The sequence below is a fragment of the Lepisosteus oculatus genome, chromosome 17 (assembly GCF_040954835.1).
Source record: "Lepisosteus oculatus isolate fLepOcu1 chromosome 17, fLepOcu1.hap2, whole genome shotgun sequence".
NCBI lineage: Eukaryota > Metazoa > Chordata > Actinopteri > Semionotiformes > Lepisosteidae > Lepisosteus > Lepisosteus oculatus.
Window position 1 is genome coordinate 3,166,122 of NC_090712.1, and position 27,050 is coordinate 3,193,171.

General features: G+C 42.4%; 2 protein-coding genes across 6 annotated transcripts in view; both read left to right on the plus strand.

Moving 5' to 3' along the window:
- sptbn1 (spectrin, beta, non-erythrocytic 1) overlaps positions 1-12,820 on the plus strand; it is a 111,486-nt gene extending 98,666 nt beyond the window's left edge. For all 3 annotated transcript variants that reach the window (XM_015362466.2, XM_006638414.3, XM_015362467.2), the window contains 10 exons: positions 990-1,234; positions 1,795-1,933; positions 2,368-2,452; positions 3,044-3,240; positions 3,764-3,873; positions 4,596-4,659; positions 9,508-9,722; positions 10,371-10,544; positions 10,996-11,038; positions 11,363-12,820. In XM_015362466.2, the coding sequence (XP_015217952.2) occupies positions 990-1,234; positions 1,795-1,933; positions 2,368-2,452; positions 3,044-3,240; positions 3,764-3,873; positions 4,596-4,659; positions 9,508-9,722; positions 10,371-10,544; positions 10,996-11,038; positions 11,363-11,578 (1,488 nt within the window). In that variant the 3' untranslated portion in view covers positions 11,579-12,820. The remainder of the gene's footprint in view (positions 1-989; positions 1,235-1,794; positions 1,934-2,367; positions 2,453-3,043; positions 3,241-3,763; positions 3,874-4,595; positions 4,660-9,507; positions 9,723-10,370; positions 10,545-10,995; positions 11,039-11,362) is intronic.
- An 8,021-nt stretch (positions 12,821-20,841) lies between these two features.
- The window catches only part of LOC102686846 (EMAP like 6), a 118,146-nt gene continuing 111,937 nt past the window's right edge, over positions 20,842-27,050 (plus strand). For all 3 annotated transcript variants that reach the window (XM_069179827.1, XM_069179828.1, XM_006638417.3), the window contains exons 1-2: positions 20,842-21,475; positions 22,220-22,423. In XM_069179827.1, coding sequence (XP_069035928.1) covers positions 22,227-22,423 — 197 coding nt within the window. In that variant the 5' untranslated portion in view covers positions 20,842-21,475; positions 22,220-22,226. The remainder of the gene's footprint in view (positions 21,476-22,219; positions 22,424-27,050) is intronic.

Below are 27,050 nucleotides of genomic sequence, written 5' to 3' on the forward strand. Positions count from 1 at the left end.
CAGGGCCAGCAGGGGGCAGCAGAGTGCTTGTACGAGCCAGCCTGCCACAAAGGCTTTCTGTACATCTGCTGGAAACAGTAGGCTTCAAGGTTTCAATGAGTATGTTTTATTGTCCTAGATTCTAGAAAAGACATAGACAGAGTCTTCCATCCTGTTGCTTCTCAAGCCTTTGTTTTAACTGGTTCTGTAGGCGTGGAAGTGTTTGTTAAAATGAACTTCATCCAAAGACTCCATTAACAAAATAGAAACTAAGTAAGTGTAGACCGGCACAGACTGGTTGGACCGAAAGGAAGTGTAGAAAGTGAGTTCCATATAATGAAAAATAAAAAAATTCAGGTTATATGTTCGCTTTTACTGAATCTAATTTGGATCATAAATCATGGAGAGCAAATTCCATTCCAGATTTCAGTAACATCACTGAACTTCCTTTTGGCTTGTTTGATGCTGGCTTGTATAGCCATTACACAAGCATTTGAGAAATCTGAAGGGCAGGCTCTCTCCCAAAGAAATTCATCTTTTTCATTTCAATGCTGCTTACTGTATGTACAGTATCTGTAGCCAAAGTAAAATCAGACTTGCTGGTAAGATGATGATCTCTAATGATGATGATCTCTAACCGATTCCTGCTCAATATGAATATCTGTTATGATCTCTGCTCCATGGGAGTGTCTGATGATGATCTCTGACTGATCTCTGCTCAGTGGGAGTGTCTGTAATGATGATCTCTGACTGATCTCTGCTCCATGGGAGTGTCTGCGATGATGATCTCTAACTGATCTCTACTCAGTGGGACTGTCTGTGATGATGATCTCTTAGTGATCTCTGCTCAGTGGGACTGTCTGTGATGATGATCTCTTAGTGATCTCTGCTCAGTGGGAGTGTCATGTCTGTGATGATGATCTCTGACTGATCCCTGCTCAGTGGGAGTGTCATGTCTGTGATGATGATCTCTGACTGATCCCTGCTCCGTGGGACTGTTTGGTTTGCAGGTGAGGCAGTTACAAGAGGACGCTGCCCGTCTCCAGTCAGCCTATGCAGGGGACAAGGCCGATGACATACAGAAGAGAGAGAATGAGGTCCTGGAGGCCTGGAAGGCCCTGCTGGATGCTTGCGAGGGGCGCAGGGTGCGACTGCTGGACACTGGGGACAAATTCCGGTTCTTCAGCATGGTCCGGGACCTCATGCTCTGGATGGAGGATGTCATCCGCCTCATCGAGGCACAGGAGAAGCCCAGGTAGAGGGGGAGAGGCGTCCGCACTTGTCTGCATACCTGGTGGTACTGGCCTTTATCTCACTGATGGAAACTTGACACACCCACAGTACAAATCCCATGCCACCACACCAAAGCGCTGGAGACACTTACAAACCACTGCACGATAGCTTGGACATGTAGGCCATGAAGTGCTTGATGAAGGTGATCGTTCAGAAAAAAGATCTGCATACTGTGTAGGTGGCAGATTGTTCGAAAACAGATCATCCCATGGTGATCTGCAGATACAGAAGCATTATCCCCCCCACATCTTGAGCTAGTTAATTGAATAGGACTTGTGATGCTCCATTTGCGGGGATGACTGACTGATGCACTTCATACATTCTGTCATCGCAAAAAGGGGATTCGGTGACACTCATGAAAATTGATATGCAAGTGCTGGTTATTGAACCCCTTTCCTGCATCTGGCCAGCTGAACATCTGGAATTTGCAAGTCACCGGGTCATAAAAAAAAACCCGAAGCAATCGGTGATACCAAATGTGATGGAGTAAAAAAACAAAACCTGATCTCCGTTTCTTCGCAGGGATGTTTCATCGGTGGAGTTACTGATGAACAACCACCAGGGAATAAAGGCTGAAATCGATGCCCGTAATGACAGCTTCACTACCTGTGTGGAGCTGGGCAAGTCTCTCCTGGCACGAAAACACTACGCATCAGAAGAGGTAGGGGCCATTGCTGCTGTCAGGATCTCCATGACTACAGATGACTAACTGAGCTATTGCGTGTGGTGCCAACAGATGAAGTGTAGTTCCAACTTAACTAGTTTAGTGCAGACTTTGTTTTTTATGTTTACATTTATTATCAAAATCTCTGTCTCTAGAAGTCTAGTTTGCAGTTGGCTGTTTTGTACGTTATAATGCAAGGGGCTCACAGATAGATAACATATATCCATCCATCTTCTCAGTGCATTATCCAGTAAAGGGTCTGGAGCCTATCCCAGCAAGCAGATAACAAACAGTACCTAATTTAAAAAAAAACCATATTAGTTTCTTCAAAATCATCGGTGTGCAGATATGCTGTATTCTATGCCACAACTTAAAACGTGGAGATTGTGATGATACAGCCGGCTGCTGCTAACCTGGTCTCCCTGTTTCAGATCAAAGAGAAGTTGCTACAGCTGACAGACAAGAGGAAAGACATGATTGACAAGTGGGAAGACCGATGGGAGTGGCTCAGACTGAGTACTTTGTTTTTTATTCATTGATTTATTAGCCTGAAATTCTCCATTGTCCTTTCGGCGTGTTTAGCAACGCATTCAAAATCATTTCTTTCCAAATTCCTAAAGCAGCAGCAGCATTCACTGAACTGACTGAATGGATTCTTACCTATCCAGTAGTAAATGAATTACCTCATCTACAGTGTTTTGTGGCTTTGTAAGAATCTTTAACTCTGAATTTTTCCAATCTTTGGACTGATTTTGATTTTACATCTTTTGAAAAACGCTTTAAATGTGAGCGTGTGTGAGGCATGTGAAAAGTCCCCAGAAGAGCAACCTGACTTCACAGATTTCCACGAGGAATGATTTTATACATGTAGAATTATGTACATGAGAATCAAATTGGATTCTTCTGCACATGAGCCTTTAGTCTTCTGTACTGTTCAAAGTGTATCTAAAACTATCAGGAACAATTTGTGTGTTTTGTCGAAATTCCTGTGCAGTAATGGGCAGGAAACGTTTCCGTTATTGTCCTCCTTTGAGCTCGAAACAGTGAAGTGGTCAGGGCTGTCTCCCGCACCGCTGGGGCGCTGCTGACCAGTGCTCTGCCCCGCAGTTCTGGAAGTGCACCAGTTCTCCCGGGACGCGGGGGTGGCGGAGGCCTGGCTGCTGGGCCAGGAGCCGTACCTGTCCAGCCGGGAGATGGGCCAGAGCGTGGACGAGGTGGAGAAGCTGATCAAGCGGCACGAGGCCTTCGAGAAGTCGGCCGCCACCTGGGAGGAGCGCTTCTCCGCGCTGGAGCGCCTGACCACGGTGCGTCTCGGGCTGCCGCTGGGGCCAAGAGGGGGAGTGGGGGTGTGTTAGTGGGGCCAGCAGGGGGCGCTCACAGTGCGGTCTGTGTGGCTCCTAATACCACAGTAATGGGGGACACCATACTGTAAAAAGGCACCGTACTTCGGAAGAGACATAAAACTGAGGTCCTGACTCTCTGTGGTCAGCATGTTTCTTGAGAAGAGTAGGGGTGTTTCCCCAGTGTCTTGGCCACATTTCCTATTGGCTTTTACCAGTCACGGCCTCCTAATATCCCCCATCTCTGAACTGGCTTCATCACTCTGCTCTCCTCCCCACTGAGAGCTGGTGTGAAGGGAGTGTACCGGTGCACTATGGCTGCCGTCACATCATCCAGGTGGGGCTGCACCCTGGTGGGGGTGGAGGGGATCCCCATTACCTGTAAAGCACTTTGAGTGGAGTGTCCAGAAGAGCGCTATATAAGTGTAAGATATGGTAATTGGTTTGTCTGGCCGCCCTGCACATGAACGCGTCGCTGTCTCTGCAGCTGGAGTTGCTGGAGGTGCGGAGACAGCAGGAGGAGGAGGAACGCAGGAGGAAACCCCCATCCCCAGAGCCGCTGCCTGCTCCCCAGGAGTCCGAGCCGGATCAGCAGTGGTAAGGGGCTGCTCGCCCAGTTCACCGCCCCCAGTTCCCCAGTGAGGGGTGCCCCAGTGTAGTGGATCTGCCGGACAGTTCCTGCCATGAGCATCCCTCTTGTGGAGAGGACCCTGCTGTGACGACTCGCCCAGCACTGAGCAGGACCCAAACACAACTGTTCCTGACAGCCTGGTGCTCCTGCAGAGGGGCTGATGCACCTACAGTGAAGGAGCCCTGTGTGGAAAACAGGTCGTCTGCGCGGTGTGATTTTGGAAAGGCCTGCTCACATCAACGTGCTGAGTGCTCTGTGTGTTGTTTCCCAAAGAACCACAGCTCCCAGACCGAGCGCAGAACTCTTCTGAGATTTCAGATCTCCCCTCTTGGGGACTCACGGGAGACAGCAAAGCACAGAATTACCCTTTTAATATTTTATACTTGAGTGCAATAATATATCATTTGCGTACCTCCTTAAAAAGGCAAGTGCTGGAATTTGAGAAACTTGAGAGAGAACAATAGTGAGAAGGCAGGGCACGAGACCATACCATTACTATAATTTTACTCAAAGTAATACGTGAGTCTTCTCCCCAGGTGGTATATTTAATTAACCAATCGCCTGCTTCCAATTCCAAGGCAAGTGCAAAGCTTGCCTTGTGTTTCTGGAGGCCTAACTATAGACTGTAACCTAATGGTGAGAGACAACGGGCAATTATATTCTTGGTTACCTGCTTGTGTCTTCACAGGGATGGAAAAGAAGGGGAGCAGGTTTCTCAGAACGGGCTGCCATCAGACCAGGAGTCTCCACGGGTTAGTTACCGCTCCCAAACCTACCAAAACTACAAAAGCTTTCAGAGCAGACGGACTGGCAGCGAGCGAGCGGGGCTCTCCGGACTGTGACCCCTTCCTGTCCGTCCGTTAGCCAGTCTGTCAGGGTCTCCCTGTCGGCTCCAAGTCCCCAGCCCTCCCTCTTTCCTGCCCCTGCTCCTCCGCAGTTCATCTCTCGCAAAGCACAGAGTGTGGATCTGCCTGCCGCTCTCCTGTAAAACCCACACCTTTTTAGTTGTGGTGTTGTGCATAAAAGGGATTTAAAAAAATTGAAATGCTTTCCCTAAAGAGTAACTCAGTTTTCGTTTGCAGCTCCTGGTTAAGAAAATGATCCACTATAGCCTGGATTGAAAGCTAATGTTATTAATAGTTAATGGTATGCAGTTAATAGAGTTATTGTGACACAGAGTTGCTGTATTTTATAGGGAAGATAATCACAGCCTTTAATCAATCTAGAAGAAGTATTTTATGGCCTAACAGGTATTAATTTATAACACAAAATGTTCTGGATGACCTTAACCATTGTGTAAGAAGGAGACGGAAAAAAGCACACGTGCCTTTAATCAGCCAAGGAAATCAGATGCATTAACAATGATTTAATGATGAATTAAGCACATATCAACTAGGAATTTAAATGTGTGAATATAATATGGAAAATATACATACAATGTATATTGTTACCTGAATTAAACATCATCACGTAGCAGAGAGACCTGAGACATGCAGTATTTTACAGTAGGTTAGGTAAGGTGTATATTTCGTACAGCACCATCACACACTAGAAAGTCATTATAGGTATATATTGACAAACCTGACTCCCACGTGTTTAACTCTGTTCTTGGTGTGTTAAAGTATAATTAGATGGAGTTTTTTGTTTTGTATGTTTGTGGTGATTCAGAGTAGGAAGGTTAGTTTGTCAGCAATGTCTGTAAAGACCCCTTCACCTCAGTAAAACCTACGAAAATGTGCTACTTCTGCTTCCATTTGTTTTTTGTCTCTTTCTTCCTTCTTCTCTTTTCCTAAAAGCTTAATCAGATGTAACTTAATGAAATACCACCTTTTGTGGAATGACAAATTACTGATTTGAAAAATATGCATATATTGTTACCAAAATCAAGCTGTCGTTTGGACAGTCGCTGAAACCTGAAACATATTTTTGGCTCCAGATTTCTGTCCAACAGTGAAAGTCTCTAACCCTTCCTTTCAGTAGCAGTTTCTACATGTGGAAATAGTTGTGCTCCCTCAGACATCTTTTAATTCACACTGATATTGATGTTACTTCCAAACGTCAAATTTAAACATTTCACAGAATGCTCCTAAGAACAAAGGAAAGTTGTGCTTGAGAAATTGAGAAGATGTTTCATATGTGTGATATTTCTAGTGTTGCATATTTTTGGCATTTACTCTGTCATTTGACTCTCCTTTAAACTTGACTGCGGTTGAACACGACCCCCAGTTTAAAACATCAAAAATCTATTCGAGAACAAGGCTTGAGCTGCTTTTTAGGAGGTCAGTGTCCCAAAAATGGAGTGTTTAGCCTTATCAAGCCCTCCAGCAGAGTTTACAGGTGATGATCTCTAACTCTGCTGCCTCTTTCCCTTTCGTTCATCTGTGCAGTTTACAGCTGATAAATGATGTTGGCATAGAGATGAGCATGAGCCAGCTGTGGAACAACACATCCCAACAATATAATTTTCAACAGAAGCTAGATGCATGTGCTGTAGGATAATTACACCTTTGATAATTCACAATATTTATAGAGAATAAAATTGATTGAGCTAAAATGAGGCTCTAGGGCCAATGCAATTGATGCCAAATGCCCTTTATATCACTGTAATAGAAAGAATAAAGTGATAATGCTGAATGCAGATTTGTATGTGGCCAGGCTTCCTCAGTGGTAGTAATGAGTCTGAATTAAAACGGTGGAATTGAAATCACTCTCTAAGCAGCAACTGCAACAGAGAGCCCACAGAACTAACCTAGCCTGCTGTGATGCAGTGCAGAAACTAAGACAAGGGACAAGCTCATTTGCTGACTTCAAAATCCCAATATGCTGGTGTCTGCTCATTCCCACCTTTTTAATCCCATGGAGCCAAGAATACGTTTTTAGGTGCTCAGTTCTGATGCAGTTATTTTTATTTTTCAGTTAATTTCTGTAATACGTAGCATTCGATTCCATTTGTTTTATCTGCATTTAAATGTGTTTTTTTTGTGCGTTCTTGCAGTGGATGTTTATTTTTTTCCTTCTGTGTCACCAGAGGCTTTGTTGCATGTATTCAGTCACATTTTAATAATTTTGAGAACCATCCACTTACTGAAAAAAGTAACTTGCACAGAAATAAATTAATAGCAATCAGTTTCGCTGTATATGTGTTCTGGTTGTACCTGTGTTGCTTTCCTGAAATAACTTTGTTCGTCTTTTATTGTCCATCACCATTAGTTTCACTGTTTTGCATGTTTGTAATTAAACTGTTGCTAATTTTCATTTTAATTTGATTAACCTTTGTTTGTTCATGAGGTTTAATTGTCCCATACCTGACTGTTTATACATACTGTATATTGCATATGCCTTATTTTATTTAGTAATCCAGTGTAAAATAACTAAGTCTGCCAGCAGCATAGTGACAGTTAGGCAGTGTTTGACTTCATTTGCTGTGTAAATTGTTTTTTTATTTATTTTTATCAACCTGTAGCTTGGCATTATTGGCGATAACTCACTTTACCTAGATCAGGAGAAAGTGTATAACTAGCTGTGATTACAATAACTATCTTTATTGGTAGAGAGCTGCCGTTATAATCAATGACTAATACTAAATGGCATTCAGGTTATTGATCAGATTTGTCAGGTTAAACAAATTGAAAACAAACTGGCCAAAATCTTTCAGTACTGTCCCTTTCTTGTAATGTAGTACGGTCAGTTTAAAAACCTCACACATGGAGTTCTGTTAGCAAGGAATCTAGTGGGTGGATTCCAGTTGATTTTTTTTTTCTATTGGTACTGTCAGTGGAGATAAAAATGCAATTTAACGATAACAAGCTTATTAAATCGTTAAGTTTGAAAGTTGACAGGTCTGAAAATATATTGTCAAAGAGTAAGTGTCATTAATAAGTACTTACATCTGGCTGTTCCCATGCAACTTATTTTACATCAGAGACCTTTCATCCATAAACGTCTAAAAATACTACAGTCTCTTGCAAACTGCTGAATGGTGTGAAGTAGTGGCTTCAGTAATCACACTACAACCTGTTTTCGCCATGTAGCTTTGTGACAGGCCTGGTGTTACTGCTGTCACTTGGGATTATAATATGAGCCTGTAAGCTGCTCTCAAAGGCTTAGAAACGGTAAATAGCGATGAAAACGGGAAAAACTGGATCCAAGGACCTTTATTCTGGAAGCACCACAAGGATTCCAGTGCTAAAAGCTTTATGGGCCCGATGGCCTCAGAAGACATCTTCATCGATGAGCGGGGTCGGACAGTTTGTCGCTCGCTAGGCCCATACGAGTGCGGCGCCGCCCTGGAGGCAACACACAGACCCCCAGAGCGCAGGACTGGCCATGCCCTCGGTGGGGGTCACTGTACTGGGGTAATTAGCTGTGTTAGACTCTGAGTGGCTGTGGTGTCTAAATCCTTTTAACAGAAATTTGCTTTTCCTTCCTATTGACGATGATAATAATGATGAATGATTCTTAAAATAATGTCATATGACAAGCAATTAAATCAATTGCTTATTTTGCGCAGTCTTCTCCTCCCCTCCTGGCTTTCTCCTTGCTGTCTCAGTGACATTCCCTTGATGGTGAAAATCGCATGCATGCTCAACTCTTGATTTCTTTCTCGCATGCTCTCTAACTGAGGTGTCCCCATCCCCACTCTTTTTCTTCCTTCAGTATGAGTTTTTAAGGGGGTGGACAGGTCTCCTCAGCTGTCCGTGTGACACATGGACAGGACTAATGCACTGGTGTTGTGGTTCACCTAAAGTTTTTTCTGGCCATTGCAAAACCGGAGGCCCTGTGGTGGCATTTCCAAGCCAGCGGCAAAAAACCAGCTGGCGTTTTGGAATGGAGTAAGAAACTTTAAAAACAAGTTTTTGTTGTCACTCCTTCTAATACTTTAATCGGCGAACTACAGAACTGAGGAGCCTCATGTCATTCGCTGGGATGAGTCAGTTCTTGAGTTCATCCCGAGTGATTCTCTTCCTGGTTTGGGCCTAGGGCATAATTGTTAAATGGATCACAGATTTAACAATTAGAGGCTGCTGTACTGGCATCGTGATAGTTTAGTTTGCTCCCAGACACCTGGGAAGAGGGATCTGTCTCAGCCCATGCTGTCTCAGCTGTGGGTTAGTCTTGTTAGTGCTCAGTGACAAAGAGCTTCATGATCGAGTACATAATATTTAAAAGGGGTACATTGAAACTACACAGCACGAAAAAATGCCCATATCCTTTTCAAGTTTGTTTTTTGCCATTTTGTTCTATGCTTCCAGAATGTTGTCTAATTCTCAGTCTTTAAAGCTAACCCTTTAAGGGGCGTTTTTATAAGTATTTCCTAGAAATTTGGTCTCAACAGGTGGTGCTCACTCAACTATTGTCCCCTTTAGACATCGTTGAGATTTTAGCATATGAATACATAGCTATCCTCACTTGTCGTGACGGCTTTTCTGGAAAAACCAAATGTTTATACACAGCCTCTGATCCTGTTGCGCATGATCCCTGTCAAATGAGATTGTGTGTGAGCTTGGCACAGTGCTCTCTCTCTCCTCCACTTTGTCCTCGACTCCCTGTCCACCTCCCTCTCTCGCTAAGGACTGTCCTCTGTGGGGCTTGACTTGCAGGGCCCGGATGCGGTGGACGGAGGCGACATTGTGAACGGAGTCGCTGAGCCCAGGTCCAGCTCCAAGGAGCCCAGCCCTATCCCCTCTCCCACTTCGGACCGGAAAACCAAGGGCTCCTCCCTGCCCACCAAATCGGACTCCCCCTCCGCGCAGATGGAGGGCTTCCTGCATCGCAAGCATGAGTGGGAGGGACACAACAAGAAGGCGTCCAGCAGGTGGAGCCTGATCCTTTACGTTCTAGTCATATCTAAGGAGCAAATCTCCCACACTCACACCTTACTGCAGCTCACTGTCAAATCACTCTCCCTGCACACTCACACCTTACTGCAGCTCTCAGTGTCATCTTACAATCTAGGATCTTATCAGTCTAGATATCAACCAAATGAGTACTGTTTCCGAGCACAGTTGTTTTCACTCTGCCACATACAACAACTGGAATGACAATAATAGTTAAATCAGTGTTGACCGATCCTTTGCACATTTTTCAAGTGCCAGTTTCGTTCCCTGCATTATAATCTGATAGTTTCTATTTATCGATGCGTCTTGTGTGATTGTTCTACAGCACTGGAAAGCCTCTTGGCAAGGGAATTGATGTCAGTGTTTGTTCTCAGATGACATATCTTGTTAAATATAGATTTAAATTAAATAAAACTGAATGGCATGGGGACAAATGAGATTGTCCCTGTGGAACTCATGATTCTGCATATGACAAAATGCAAGTTTTTATTTGCTAAAGAAGTACAATAGACTTACAAACTGAATTATGAATTTTCTTGAAAATATTCCAATTTACAACACAAAGTTCACAGGAGCACTTGGTCTGTATTTCATTGTGTGTAAGATTATTTTTTGTGCTGTTTCAGATCCTGGCATAATGTATACTGTGTGATAAACAACCAGGAAATGGGTTTCTACAAAGACAATAAGAACGCTAGTCAGGGCATCCCATATCATAACGAAATTCCCATCAGCCTGAAGGACGCAGTGTGTGAGGTGGCAGTGGACTACAAGAAGAAGAAGCATGTCTTCAAGCTAAGGTAACGCTTTCTGCACTGACTCAAGGAGACAACACATTGCAGTAAGAAAATTAACTTTAAAACACAGGGAGTACGGATCGCAAGTCATGTAACTCGTGCTTTTCCGCTGTTCATTCTTGTTCTCTGCTCATGTCAAAATCATCAAGAGAAAGGCACGTTTTTGTCCATTTCTGGCTCATGCCCAACAAGTACATATTAAGGAATAAGTACTGAAATTAATATAATGCTGTATGAATTAACATAGTGTTGGGTTTGCGGTTTTAAACCACTTGAAATGCATGACCACAATAAAATATCAAGTTTTGTTCTGGAGGTTTATTCATTGCTTTGGCTGGCTAAATAGCATTAATCTTTTAGTCCATGTGGTCCAATGCTTCAAAATATGTTTCAATACAAGGTGGTAAAAAAAAACATCTGGCTTAGTCTTGCTCCCTTTCTTTCTTTAAAACAGAGTGACTGATGGAAACGAGTATCTCTTCCAAGCCAAAGATGACGTGAGTATAGTGCGTTGAACTGCCCTTTCTGTGATACAGTGGTGACTCTGAGAGCTCAGGAGGAATACCATCATGTATAGATGTGAGATGACTGATCTAGGGTGGGAATTAAAGATGGAATTCCAGTTAGACGCGTATAATTTTCAGCCGCAGTGTACCACTTAAACCTCGCCTGTAAATCAGTGACGCACATTGATTAAAGTTATGTTTTAACATTTGGTGCTCCATCCACAAGACTATTTAGAGCTGCCTTTTTGCCTGCCCGTTCTCGTGCTGCTCGAACTCTTCCGAATGCCGATGTGTTTGTGTCTCCGGCCTGAGCAGGAGGAAATGAACAGCTGGATCCAGGCCATCTCCACGGCCGTGAGCAGCGACAAGTCCGAGGTGACTCCCAGCGGCCAGAGCACCCCAGCTTCGAGCCGGGCGCAGACGCTGCCCGCCAGCGTCACCCTGACCACCGAGTCGAGTCCAGGCAAGAGGGAGAAGGACAAGGAGAAGGACAAGGAGAAGAGGTTCAGCCTCTTCAGCAAGAAGAAATGAGCGGAGCCCCGGGGGCCTTCCCAGCAGGCTGTGCGGGTGCGACGCCTCTTCCATCTCCAGTGAAATTCCAGCATGCAAGCTCAGAACGAGTACACCACACTCTGTGCCTAAAGTTCCTCAAAATTGGTGTTAGACGTAACTTCTGGCGAGTTTTTAGAAACTAATAAAAAAAAAGGCAGAATTATAAGCTCTGTGGTGCAAGGTGCGTTGGGCAGCTTCCATCCTAAAAACAAATAACTTCAAAAAGAAACAGGACCAGTTACCTTTTTTTCTTGTTTTGTGTTTTTCTGCGTATTTTTTTCTTCCAATTTGATTTTCGAATTTTTTTTTTTCAATAAAATGTATGTAGTTTCTAGGGTCTGGATATTTAAGCATTTCCTCAATTTTGTGAGGCTGTCTTGAAAACACAGTTACATCCTTTTTGCTGTTGGTAGGCAAGGCAGCGGTGCTTCAGAACAATTCCTTTTGATTCTGTAAAATTCCAATATAATAAAAACACTCATGTTGAATTCCATTTAATGAGATAGTTATGCTGGGTCTTGACTAATAAACCTTCCATCCACTATAGGCTTTCACGAAGGTGTATCGTCTTTGCTAATACTTAGTATAACCATGTGTTAATTTGGATACAAAACCATAATAATCAAGTGTCAGCTACTAAACCATACGTGCTGGGCTCTTACACAGTGATTATGACCAGTAAGTATGGTGAATATATAAGGAGGACTAGTATACTGAATAAATTTTAAATCTGTAATTTTGGAACTTTTGTTTTCTTTTTTGTTTTTGTTGTTGTTCTTCAGTTGCATTATAATGTATGTTTCAAATAATTCTAGTACAGAGTATAAAAAACTAGATGTATAATAAACACTTTAAAGCATCGATGTTAAGTGGACAAGTGGAAAAAAAAAGCATTTACTGGAAAAAAAGTAATGTTACTCAAAACGGTTGCTTGCTTGTTGGCTATAGCACTGCGTGTTATAATTTTTTGCTACATTATCTTGCTATTTGATACATAGTGTGCATTTCTCTGTCACTGTAACTATTGTAATGAAAATTTTCATCTTATTGCACAATCAAAAGAAAAAAAACAACATGATAGGAATGAACTCCTTGCAATTGACCAGGCCTGTAGCCGTGTAGTAAAAGGGGCGTGGCTTTCAGATATATGGATCTGCACCTGTAGACCTTTACCCTCTCCGTTAAATATGTGCGATGTCATTAAAATGCTTTTAAAAATTAGCGTGTCTGTGAAATGAATCTTTGTGTCCAGGATTTGACTCGGGTGCTGTCTGTAAATGAGGAACTGCTGGGATCTCCTGCCAAGGGCTAGGAGAGCCCCTGTCCAGCAGGTTTCACAGGTAACAAGTCATGGGTCTCTAAGAAGCAATTTAACCATGGGCAGTTCAACAGGTGAGGTCTTCAATTAAGTCATTTGGAACAAACAAACAGAAGATCTTTGAGGACCACACTCTGCTGCATTAAACTTGATTATTTGGTTAATAGATCAATAGTTTAAACATCTTCCTAATCATGAACAGGTTGACCTACTGTACTAATTGAGGATCACCAGGGCTTGAGACCCCTGATGTAAATACACGAGGCAGCTGTTGGGGATGTCCTTGATGATGTGCGATATACTGTATCATCGCAGGAGGAGGGATTTTGTGAGGACTGAGCATGAGATGGGTGTCAGACTTTGAAGGTGACAGCCAGCCCTGATGAGATCGATCGAAAGCTGTCCCGATTGTGCTGACTACCCACTGGGGCTGCCCGGTAGTTAAGGTAAAGAGCAGATTGCCTATTTCCCTGTGTATATTTGCTTGCATTTCATGAGTTGGATCTGTACTGTGTAAAGTAAGTGGAGACTGACTGGCATTTCTCTACATTATAAATTAGATGCACAAGGAGGCATGCAAAGCCCTTGTCCCCCTTCTACTATTAGTAAGTCTTGCAGTCTGACGGCATACATATATGAATTTTAAGTTGACTCACAATCTGAATAATATCCCAAGGAAAAGACGAATCACAAGTGTATCCACAATGACATCCTGGGGCGTTTCCCTGTTAAGCATGAGTGTGCTTGGGGGTTAACCTGTGACTGGAATTCAGCACCTCGAGTGCTACGGTGTGACTTACTGTGAGGCGGACTGCTTCTCTGCGAGGGCCTGTGTGCTGTGCTATTCAGGTTAAGGTCATCTGCACTGCTCTTGGTTGTTTTTTCAGGTCGTGTATTGAAGCTGGCACTGTAAAGCCGTTAAGCTCCTGAGCATAATGTTTTTATTACTCCTAGAACCTATAGACATTATGGTGTTCTCCCATTTAATTTTTTTTTCCTCCCAGAGCTCAATGATTATAGACCTCAGAATATATATATATACAGTATATATTTTCTTAAAATATGAAAAAATACTCAATTCTTTCAGTTGAAGACAGCTGTAGACTTCAGACCTTTCAAGGGATTGAAATGTGGTTTTACAAACAAGCATCTCAGATTTAGCTATTTTAATAAGGCAGAAATAGGATGCAAATAATTTTATTTGGAGACAGATTTAAGTGTTAAGGAGACTGGATTGCTTTATTAAAGACTGGCTGCATATGATGGATTATTTAGTGGATTACTGATACCCTGCTGTCTAGTTTTAATTGACTTCCAAAAAGCTCACCAGGAACCCATCAAGGCTACTAGCAGCTAGGAGCAAGATGGAGAAGGATTTTCATGAATAATACATTAACAATCTGCGCTTTCAGATTGTGACTTCAGCTTTGAGTCTGCCAAGAAAAGAACAAATATTTATTTTGATGTATAAATACATGCAAAAGGTACGTGCATAGCCGCTCTTTAAAAACCACGGTTACGTGCATAGCCGCTCTTTAAAAACCACGTTATTTATAGGTTCATTCATTTGCAACTTCTCTCAAGGACAGGGTTAGTATGGGTCAAAACTAAAAGAAAGGAGAGTTTCTCAGAATGAAATCATCCCCCATGCAAGGAGGGCACAAGGTGCTCTCTGTATTCTAAATGCCAAAGCTTTGCTGAGTTGTGCTGTAGTAAAAGGAAAGGTAATTCACTGATGTGCTGGGCTTTTCACTCGACAGCGATCATTATTGTTAGAAGGTAAATTCAATGCTACTCTGGAGGGCGGAGCGGTGGCACTGTGGCTCAGGATCTGCGCCTGTGGCTGGAAGGTTGCCAGTTCAAATCCCATGGCTGGCAGAGGAGTCCTACTCCGCTGGGCCCCTGAGCAAGGCCCTTAACCCCAACTGCTCCAGGGGGGCTGTTTAAACAGCCGACCCTGTGCTCTGACCCCCAGCTTCTCTCTCCCTGTCTGTGTGTCTCAAGGAGAGCAAGTTGGGGTCTGTGAAAAGACAAGTTCCTAATGCAGAAAATTGTATAGGGCCAATAAAGTGATCTGATCTTATCTCACTCTTCCACGGTCATCCAGTGGGTACAGAGAGACTGTGAGTGGGTGGCACCACCCGAGGCCTCCCAGTCCATCCTCATGTGTGTCTGTCTCCTCTGGACTGCTTTATCAATGAACATAACTGGGAAGGAAAGAATGCAATCGGGATCGCTAAAATAAAATAACAAGGATATTCTTCCTCTTGCTAACAATAAATAAGAAGAAAAAGACATATTCAACGAAAATAATGACGGTGACCTTTCATTTCCTCCCTGTCCTTGAATTCAGTTATGGACTTTAGCACTTCTCTCACTACATACAGTATCACTTGATATCCAAACAAAAACAAGGAAAGATGCACACGTTTAAATCTTCAAAATTACTGATGTGATGCTCATTTGTTCTATCTGTTGGAAGTCTGTTATCCTGTACATTGGGAGTGGCTGCATGACTTAATTCTAATGCTCTATCCAAATTCAGGTTTCTCTCAGCATTTGTGTTCTTTTTCTATTGTGGGCAAGACCCTGAGGGATGTTGTACATTTTGTCTTATGGAATTCCCCAGGCCTGTACAGTATCTGTTGCTGGAGTTTGATTCATGCTCACCAAAAGAGGGAGCAAGAGTCTAACTGAACTGAATCTCTTGTTACAGTCTCAAGTAGAAGTTAATAAGTGACCGTAAGGCAAAGCTTAAGGCTAAGGAATCTTAAAACCAGGAAGTGGCACAAAATTATAAAAGATATCAGCAAAACCATCTTTGCAGGTGACTGGGCTACATGTTTTAAAATAAATGAATAAATAACAAGTCAGGGTATCATGAATTTGAAAAAGGTACTGTCTTCAGTGATTATACAGTATATTCTAGAGCAATTGTGTGAATCCTATAGTCAAGTTACCTCCAAAACCAACTGCTCTCTCCTGCTTTTCTTGTAACCTTCCAATGTTTTCATCTTTTCAGTGTTTTTACAAGAAAAAAAAACTTTGATTTGTGACTAATGTGTAACTAATGTGTAACCTTAATGAAATACTTTCTAAAATAAATTTTCTCCAGCAGTGCCAATACACTGCTGGTAATAAAGCCTGAAATTTCAGGGGACGTCAGTAACGAAATGGTGTATGGAAATGCAGTGGTAGGACTTCATTAAGTAGATTAGTGCTTTATTAACTGATCAAAGTCAAATGCAGATCATCTTAAGGCAGACATGACAGCCCTATTAGTGCAAGCTAACAGACACCCAAGACTAGGCTGTGAAAGACAGCCCTACTGAACATGGACTTCATTCACTGTTTAAACCACTCCTTGCCATCATGGCCAAACACATCACAGAATGTAACCTGGTAACCTCCATGATAATGTGACAACAGATTAGTGATCTATAGATCTAACTCAATGAACTGTAATAAATAACTTTGTTTTTTTTATTTTTATTTTTTTGCTGTGAATGCAGTGATAAATTTATCCTTGCTTGCACAGGTCTCCCCTATTGGACCTCAAGGTCCTGTGAGCCAGTGCCATTGTATGTTGAAAAACATAAGACACTGTAGAGTGTATTGAGACCATGTGACTCAACAATTATCACTGCTGGTGAAATATGAAAAGTGTGTGGACATTCCAACAGCAATGTATTTCAATAGCATTGACCCAAATGCCTATGGATAAATACTTGTGGTCTTGAGAACTTTCATGAATGAGAATGATGAGGATAAGCCTAACCTTCACCCTAGAGTTATTTGCAGAATGTATCTTGGTCAGTCTACAATGTTATCAACAACTGGCTAATAACCCATCATTAATTCTGTGATTTTATGATCTCTTGACTGTAGAGTGAGACGATTAACAACGTGTGCTATAAACAGTTGGAAACATAAAACTGGTTTCAGAAATTACATTTCAAGTATAAAGTTTCTCATTTGTGCCCTATGAATTTGTAGTGTTCTTCATTTTATTTCTAATCATTGTCAAATCAACTCACACGTTTTTAATTTCAGTAGCTTGCACTAATATATTGGCCAGATCAATACTAAGAAAACCTTGTAATCTGATATACAACAAAACATAAAGAGTACAGTATTGGACTTAATAACAGTGTTTGTTGTACAGTGCAATAACTATGGATACACACTGAAGACCTTGTCCATTCATTTGATTTTGAGTTGTTTTCAGGTTATTTAAGGAAATCTTGCCATAAGCAATAACTTAGAATCGCTTTGATCCAACCAAACAGTCTGGGAAGATTGCTCGAATATTACCCCACGACCCCCACACCACTCTAGGGTCACGCACTACAGTACTCTGTTTTTTTCCAGAAATAAGAGACAGGATAATGTAGGTACACAGGACTGAGGGACTCCTCCATCACTATTCCTTTACAAAAACAGAATCCAGGTCATGAAATACTGTATACATGTTTTTAACCATCCTTTTAATTTCTCTACAGTTCTTCAGAAAAAAGTGACAGTGCAAGAAAAATCCCCACATGTTTTGAATTTAAGTAGCCTGTACTGATATATTAGCCATTTTTCAACCTGTTACATGACTTTAGCTTACGGTTAACAGTACAATTGTGTTATAAGTAATGCAAGGTAACTGTAAAAGGTTTATATGCAACCAATGATCATACTACTGAGTGAGAGAGCACACTGGCACGAATCCAGTCTTGCCAGCGAATTTGTCCTAGTTATGAAGTTGGTTGAGTGAGTACGTTCCTTGGCTTACTGTGCAACTTCAGGTCCAGAAACATATGAGGTACGTACATGCAGGACTGCAGGGCACTGGCAGGCTAGTGTATCTACCCTTGGGCTTGCACTGGGGAACCAGCATTTTCATTCCAGACTGCAGTCTAAAACAAAGACACAACCGGTTGTGCATTCATGCGTGTCCAGCCTCAACTGCCCCAAGCATTTCAGGAAGTGAACAGGTTGATGGGCTTGAAAATAATCGACCGTGTCTGATAAAACATGGTACAACAATGGTTACTGCACTACCTCCTACAACATTGACACAGAACATGAGTAAGGATCCAGGTATGCATTAATTTGTGTTTAATTAGATTACTCTTGCTTTATTTGTCACAGCCTTTAGTTATCCACATACGATTTGCTATTAACCTGTTTATATTGTTTTGCCACACATGGCAGCAGTAAGAATGATGCAATTACAAATACGTGGCTGGTCAATAAAATTGGTCAAAACTTTTTTTTTTACTTGCAATGTAACTTAAAGAACCGAGACCAGAGACCAATGGAGAGCAGTTATGGCTCTAATAAAACTGACAAGACAGAAACAAATGTTAAAAAGCTGTCTAATTGCATATACTGCAATAAGCGAAATATGAAAGTAACAGCAAAAACACAACAGCGGCGTGACTGATTTATGGCTTACTAAGTTATAAGACTGCTTTTGCTAAAAATACTTGCTTGCTGTAAGTGTGGAACTATATTGGGACATACAATATACTTGCCTGTGGTCACAGCACAGCAATTCTGTAGGTCAAACTATTCGCTAGGAATTCTCTTTGCTCCATTCAGACCCCAGTATAAATATGTTACAATACCAAGGCATCTATTAGTCTACAGTACTAGGAATAAACCAAAACTACATGTTTATTCATTACATTATTGCATTCAACATCTGCCACTAATGACTTAATTTGCAAATCAAGGAGGCTGGGGGGGAGGAGTACCGTGACATTTGGCAATGTCTCCTCAGTCAGTGAGGTAATTTACTCAGATGACTCAGCCTGCAGATGTGTTGTTGGATACAAAGCAGGGTAACTGGTAAAAGCCAAACAGAGGAATTCAAGATCGGAAGCCCGTTCTGCTCCAGATGACGCAGTCGATACACGGCATGCCTTCGAGGACGACATGGTTAAAGAGTCGCTGGCAAATTGTTTCATTTTTTCCCATGCAAACTCGAGGGCTACCCAGATACAAGTGCTTCTTAAAATAATCTTTTCATAGTTCAAATTCCATTTTGTAACAAAATCCCCAAGTCAAAATGCACTGACATTTGGCTAATTAAGATTTAGCGAGGCCGACTGAAGCCCATTTGTAGTCTGGGCAGTTTACATTAGCATTATTAATCCCATGCATGATTTGCCAAGTCATTATACAGGTCTGGTCGTCTTACGTGCTCTCAGTACATAATCCATTATAATATACCTGACATCCCAGCAAATTGCTTGAACCATGGGCTATTTAGCTTAGGAGAACATCAGACTAATTTAGCTTCAGCCGAGACAAAATTTGGACTACTATTAAACAAAAGAGAAACACCTGCTGGCCCTGCATACAGAAAAGACTCCTCTAGTTGCAGTGGAATGTCAGCTAAAGCAAAATGTTATGTAAATATAATTATATTCCTTCAGGGCTTTTTTTCATCGTTTTTTTTTACTTGGACTGAATAAACAGACAAAATGAAGCATGCCTTTGCACAGTCTTTTTTATTATTTTTAATGGCTACGCGTGTTCATTTGGGGACCACACTAGCAGTACATTTAACATTTACATTAGTGTCTCTGATCATCTGACTAGTTTCCCATTATGTGACCTTTACGTGAGCAGATATCTGCTGTATTTCATGCGGGAGGCCTGTGCTGTCTGTGAAATAAATGAGCCTTGCTGCATCTCCATGGCAAAGTTCAGGAATGTGGAAAAATAACAAAGAATAAATGTGACGATCTACTATACATTTTGAATGGAAGATGTTCATACCTGAGATAGTATTAACAAACGATGCACATCAATGCCAAGCTGGAATTATAATACTTTTAAGCTTTTTTCTGCTTGGGTTTACCAAGCGCAAACTGATGCCATTACAAACATTAGTAAAACATCATCAGAGAAGTGCAGAGCTTTTAATTATTAGTGTGTTTTCTGGTGCCTTGTGGCTGAACAATTTTGTTAGGTTACTGCAGCAGAAATGATGTTGTTTTCAGGCAAATTCAAATTCAATAGATTTTTTTCTACTGTATTTTATTAAATTCTTTCCCATGCATTATTAGGTAGGGTTACTTTATGTACATTCACATTCTTATGAAATGATAATCTTAGCATTTTAAAATTGTGTTGGGTAATGTATTCTCGAGAATATTCTCGAGAAAAGACAGAATTTGTACATCACGTAATTTAATCCCCAATGCCCCCTGGAAACTGTTTGGTGCTAAGAACGAAAATGAAAGATTTTATGAACCTGTAACTGGACCGATGCATTTGAAGTAAATGAGAGCGTATAATGATTTAAATAGTATCAATCGTATAGTGCAAAAGTAAAGGCTAGACATGACTTCACAATGACTAACAGTCACTGATAACATACGTGAATAAAACAAAACGTGCGAAAGATTTGTTTGTTAATGTGTTAAAGAAACCATTCGTGTTTCTATTATGAGTTGTTATGAATTCATGTAATAATTTAATATATTAGTTTCAACCATAACCCGGCATTCATTTAGCTAATAAAATAGAGAAGGCAGTGGCAATGCACATTTTACCTACCCTTTACAACGAAGGAAACCTACATACAGTAATACCTTCGCAAGATAATGACAACAGCTGAGAACAGTACTTATGTCTTGCAATTTTCTGATTTTTGTGCACATGAATCACTCTGCTTTCTCTTTGTTTGTCCACGGTGTCGATAGCACTGTTTGTTTTAATTGCAAACGGCTGTCTCAATTCATCTTCGGTTTCCTTGGTTTAAGGACCTTGGACAACACTCTAGCAAAGCATGCTGGGAGCCGTAGTCCCCGGCGTGTCCTATTTACCTGACGGGTAACGAGCAGATAGCTTTTTTAAAACTCCAATACCCATGACCTCTTGCGGCCAGCGGCTCTTACCGACAGCGTCTACCCTCATGGCGTCGTGGTAACCAAGTGCTGCGTTCACCTAGAAACCAGAGCACCTATTCTCGAAAACATTACGCAAAGAAACCAGCTGGAATTACCCTTGAATGCTATCTCCCCTACGTCAAGTTTTCGTCTCCGATGTGTTTCGCAACATAGGGTTTCCGTGGCGTTATTTGGTGTGTTTGTTGTTGGGGTTTTTTTTTAATTATTTGTTCTTGTATTGCATTGTTTTTATGTATTTATTTTTTTCTCCAGGACCCCGCTTATAATCATTCGACGCGCAATGTTCCTCTAACCGAGTCCGAAATCCCTCTTCTAAAAAAAAGAAAAGAAAGGAAACCGACAACAACATCCATTTGAGATGCGGATTAAGGAGGGGAGACGCGCCGAGGGAGGCTGTGGTCGGAAGCCGTTTAATTATTTGGCGCTGCCGCGAAGTTAACGAAAGATTTGCATTCCGGGGCGTCCTCGCCGGGGGGAGGCGAGACGGGCTGTTCGCGTAGTAGTTGCCGAGACAGGTTGCTCGCTGCCGGTGAAGACGGTCTCAGCCCGGACCTCCTCCGCTCGTCGCGGCTGGGTCACCGAGGGGACTCTCCTCCGGCAGATTTATGAATGGTGGCAGTCTGACACAGCGCTCGGCCTGTTTTGGTAAATGTTTCTTAGATTTAATTTATATTTATAGAGAGAGAGAGAGGGGCACGCAAGCAGCTGCAGCCCGTGTTCGTGAAGTGTGCGGGCACGGTGCAATTATGATGGCTGATGAGAGGATGTGGGGATTAGCGTGCGGATTATGTCCTGCAGTCTTTTTACTAATTTGTGCATCTATGGTTATGTGTGTGTGTGTCCCCCAGTGTATTTGCATTTGCATTTAATCGTGCGTCTGTTTGACACAGGGGGGTTCAACGCTCATTAGCATGTTTTTTTTTTGAAAGAAGGAGATCTCTAAGGGGACGGCTTTTTTTTTTCAATGGTGTGAGCAAACCGCAGATCTTTAGCAAGGGCGGGGGGGGAAAAGTTAATTATCAGACGCTTTCTGAAATAATGCACGAGAGCAACGAATAAATATCGCGTTAAGTTTCAGGGACACTAGCAATATATTGTATAATATTTTAAAAGGCGCTTTTCACTTTTTGGATCTTTATAGGATTTTATTTTTAACATTAATAGGGAAGAACTGATTACTGGTAAAGAGCAGGGCTAGAGTTTCAGTGGTGTGGGCTAAATGTTTAATGCCTGCGGAAAGACCAGACGTTTACAAACATGCACTGGACTAGCTGTCAGGCCAGGGTGTAAAGCCGGTTGTGTTTGTGCCGCTGGCGCTGTCCTTCTCGGAGAGGAAAGATCTGAAAAGTTGTGCTGCCCAACGTAACTGTGATCATTGCCGATTGTCAGATTGATCATGGCGGACCGGACCGCTCCCCGCTGCCAGCTGCGACTGGAGTGGGTCTACGGCTACAGGGGTCACCAGTGCCGCAATAACCTGTACTACACCGCCGGCAAGGAGGTCGTGTACTTCGTGGCGGGAGTCGGGGTGGTGTACAACACCCGAGAGCACAGCCAGAAGTTTTATCTGGGACACAACGACGACATTATCAGGTAAGACGTGAGACGCCAAAAACAACCGGTTTCCCGATCCAGCTGTTTGCGAGGTACCGGCAGCCAGACGGGTGTTTCGGCACATTGCCCGCAATAATAGTCCAGACGGACCCGGTAAGCTACTGAAAACAGCGAAGGGTTTTTTTTTTTCGCCCTTTAACGATTCGTTTGCAACCTGATGGACCCAAAAGTACTCGAGTGGCACAGGGTGTTCTCAGTTTATAGTGGAGAGGGACTTCATGATTGGGGATGCGGTCCTGCCGAATGCAAGCCGCTCCATCTCTTTGGCTGCAAATCGGTAACCTGACAGTTCGCTGTCATTTCCCCCCTGGTCTTCGTGGTAAACACCTCTGATGGATGGCGCGGTTCTTTTTTTTTATCGATGCATACAGCAGCCTTTTCGATTATCTGCGTTTCACTCGCGTGTTTCTGTGCCTTTGTGTAAACCAGCGTGTGCGGATGGTGCAGGGGAGGTGATAACAACGTTTCTCGTTGCTGCTTTGCTTCGGGAAGATTTTTTCCGAGTAGTAGGCGATTTTTTAATCGCAGGTAGGTGTAGTTCCACATCGGTGACAAAACTGGAAAGCTTGTGGGTTTTTTTTTAGAGCAATCATGCTGTTACTGTAGTGAAATAATAAATACCAAGTATTACCCTCTGCCTTGCATTCTTCAGCCTGTAAATTTGTTAACGTCATGTACAGTACACTTTGTAAATATATGCTGTATGCAGTTTTAATTCTTCGCTTGAATTCTTGAGCTTCAGAAACGGTTTTCCCCCTCTTTTGGCAGTAGTGTTACCCGCTTGCAATGCAGATGCTGAAGGGATCTGCTAGCAGAATTATTTCGTTAATGAAGCAACCCGGGAAACGGTGGGGGCAGTGTTTATAAATCACTGGGAACGGTGGCTGGAGTGTTTCAAGGGATACCTGCTGCAGATCAAGTGGGTTAGACAGCACTTCATCTGTGCCACAGTAATGTATTATCCGGAGTGGTTTGGGCCCCCACAGGAGAATTAAGTTATTTATTCATGCAGCAGAGAAGGAGTGCTGTTGTTGAGTTCGACAAAGGGAGGAAGTTGTTTGCACCAAGTGTGGTTTAATTAGTTGACCTATTCCAAGGACAGCTGCTGAACCCAAAAAAGCGAAGGGTCTGGGTGTTTTACGTGGTGTCTGGTTTGTGTAATCCTGCACAACTGAGGCACCCAGGAAGACTCCTGTTTCAAAACTCACGACAGTGTCAGCCAGGGTTGTCATAGCGGCGTGTGGCAATGTCCACTTTAAGGTTAAAACTTCTTTGTGGTCCCAGTTTATTTAAACTAGTTCCATTAAAACAGGAAATCTCAAGAGACATTTTAAGCGTTCACAGATTGATCACTATTGATATTTTTTTTTTGTCATTCCGAAAAATGGTGGGTATAAGGTGCTTTAAGAAGGAGCTTCCCTGCACTGTGCCCAAGCACCGTGAGATGTAACTGCTGGCCAACTACTCAAAGGCATGGATGGAAATGGAAGAACTATTTCAAAATAGCTGTAACAATATTTAGGCGTCATGGTGGCATACTGGTTAGTAATTGCTGCCGTGCAGCGTGGAGGCCCTGGTTTCATTTCCTGGGGTGTTACCTCCATGGAGTTTGTGTGTTCCCCCATTGTTAATGTGGGTTTCCTCTGGGTGCTCTGGTCTCCTCCCACAGTCCATAGACATACTGGTAGGTGAATTGGCTTCTGGGAAAATTGGACCTGGTGTGAGTGTGTGCATGTCCGTGTTTGTCCGTCTGGTGTCCCATCCAGGGTATACCTGCTGCTGTGATCCTGTTGACAGCCGGGACAGGCTTCGCCCCCAGCTTCCCCGTGACCCTGAATCGGTTGAGGCAGTTAGAAAATGGATGGATGGATGTACAGATGCAACAATATTTATTTTCCTCAAGGCTAGCAGATTATAGCGGCTCTCCAGGGATATTAATTATTCCCCAGAGGTGATATCAAAAAGGGAGAGCGATAAGATTGTTTTGTGTGTGACGCGCGTTCATGAAAAACAAACAGAATCGGACGTGATCAGACCCTTCTGGTCTCTGTGGCCATTTGGCACTGCAGTGTTGTGAAGGGTTTGTGCCACACTGGTAACTGTTAAGTGCAGCAACGGAAAGGCAAGCTGTAACCATCAGCCATAGCAACGCCATAAACACAGGCAGCATCCTCTGGGCTGCTGCGGGAGACAAGGCATCCTGCCTCTCACAGACTCAAACGCTCTGAGTTCTCTTGTGCTTGAATCAGATTGTATTGCCCTGTTTAGTGTACTGCAAAGCTGAAACTCTTTATCTGTATTTAACGTCCAGTGATTTTCTGAAAACAAAATATCCGTTTAAATATTAATGTCTTTGTATAGTATATTTGCAGAGTACATGCACGTCCCCTTATACATCTGTTTAGTTAATTATTTTGGCTACAGTATTTAGTGAATTTGTTTTTCAACGAAAGGAATCTACCCTCCCATACCGTATTGTGCACAAGACGGATGATTTGCAATGCTGTTGAACGTGACAGGGCACAGCAAGGGCTCCTGCATTCTAGAAATAAGCTTTGTTTTGTATATTAATGAACACACATTGTTCCTAAGAATAAATGTAAATCCTTGGGCCAGATTGTCATACCCTTATTCTTCAGACAGAAGCAGCAATAGTAGTAACAAAATCTACTGAAGACCAGCGTGTTTGTGGCTTTTTGTATTTTGCAATGATGTCATGTGAAGGAAGATGCAGTTAAGGATGTGCATCCCTCTGGATAAAGCAGCGTTTGCATTGTTTCATTCAGCAGCCATAGCAGGTTTAGAAAATTGTTCATTATAAGTCTGCATTTTGCACCTATTTGGTATGCCGTTTACATGGTAACTTCCAAAACTGTGTCAAAAAGAGAATTAGAGGCGAGAGGGCAAACCGTAACATGTAGTAATGCAGCACGTGCTTATAGACCAGTTTCCCCACAATGATTGTGCTTGTAGTAATCAGACGGTGGCAGTATCTCTGTGTGAGAGAGCCTAACGTGTTTAAATAACTGGGGTGTGGTGGTGCCTAATGGAAACTGACAGTTCCGTAGGATAAGCATCTTTACGTTTGATATGTTTGTTTATTCCAGGCTGCAAGAACAGTCCTTGCCTCCATATAGCCCACCGGAAAGCCCTTTATTTTTGTCTGGTTATTTCCTCAGGTTTCTGGGAATCACTCTCATTTTTACATCGTTATTGCAGCTGTCAAATTTCCAGATTATTTCCATTTATTATCTGTGGAGGGACGGGGCCGTGGTGCAGGAACTTAGCAAAGATGAATAGGCTGCCCTTGTCTCTGTTGTTCCTGCAACAGTAATAAAATTTAGGAGCAATTACAGCAGCAGATTAACAGGGAACAGAAGCACAGAACTGTTGTTATGGAAGACAACAGTAACATAAAACACTCCTCCTTGAAAAGACTGCTTTTTATCAGCATGACTCGTGCTGTTAAATAGTACAGTTTACTAATAAATGCTTATAAGTTTATTATCATTACCAAATTATGTTTTAGGATATTTCTTTAAAAATAATACGTGACTTGTTCTATGTGTTCTCATGGTCGGTCTTTATACTTGAGATTTGTATCTTTTGTATTGATGCATTGTTTCTTTTGTAACATACATCGATCTGCAATCTTTACTCGTTGCTATGCAATTATGTTGTTTGCCCTAACAGTATAGCATTCATATTTTTATTGGCTACTCTGTGCTTTTATACCAGGGGCCTGTTGAAGCTTGTTGCTGAGCTTGTTGAGCTGGAGTACTGAGTTTACAATGGACTCTTCCTGAAGAGAATGGCTCCAATCATAATGACTCTTGAAAGACATCTGGCAGACTGTTACAACACTGAATTGTTTCTTTTAACGAGGGCAGGTAAATATCGGTCTCCCTGTAAAAGACTCCACCTTTAGTATTAGTGGAATGACGTACCCCAGAGGTCACAAAGTCCAGTGCGGTCTATACCAGTCAGTGACACTGGGTGATGGATCCCAGTGGTGGCCCCAGAGAACTGCCACAGTGGACATGGGCGTATCAGGGGTACATTGGCATATTGTGCTACAGTGACCCCATTGCTGGCTGGAGGCTCCTGGGGCTTTGCTCAGAATCACTGGGAGGCTGGGTGTGTTCTCCAGGAGCCAGTACATTCATCAAGCGTTTTCAAGCGTGCAAGGTTTAACCCACATTACGGTCTAAAAATAAAAGCCCTGTTTAAAACAAAAAACAAAACATTAAGCTTAGAAAAGCATTGACTCACTTCCAGAGATTCCTGCATTACCTTTCTGAAATACTTCTGTGATGCCTTACAGTTTTAACAGTGTTTCCTTTCTTATTAGAAAACAACAGGTTTGGGCTTCGATTAAGGTGGTGATAAATGTCTTCTTGCCCTTAACTCCCTGTGTTTTAAAGCATGATCGCAGAATGAAAAGACAGTGCTCAGCTTGACAGTGTGTCATGGAGGATGTGCATTCTTTGTGGTTCTCTTAATCCAGTAGGGGATGGACGTGTTGGATGTAATATTGAGTTACATTTCAGACAGCAGTTCTAGTGACACACCGCAATGTTATTTATACCTCTGCAGACATATCAGA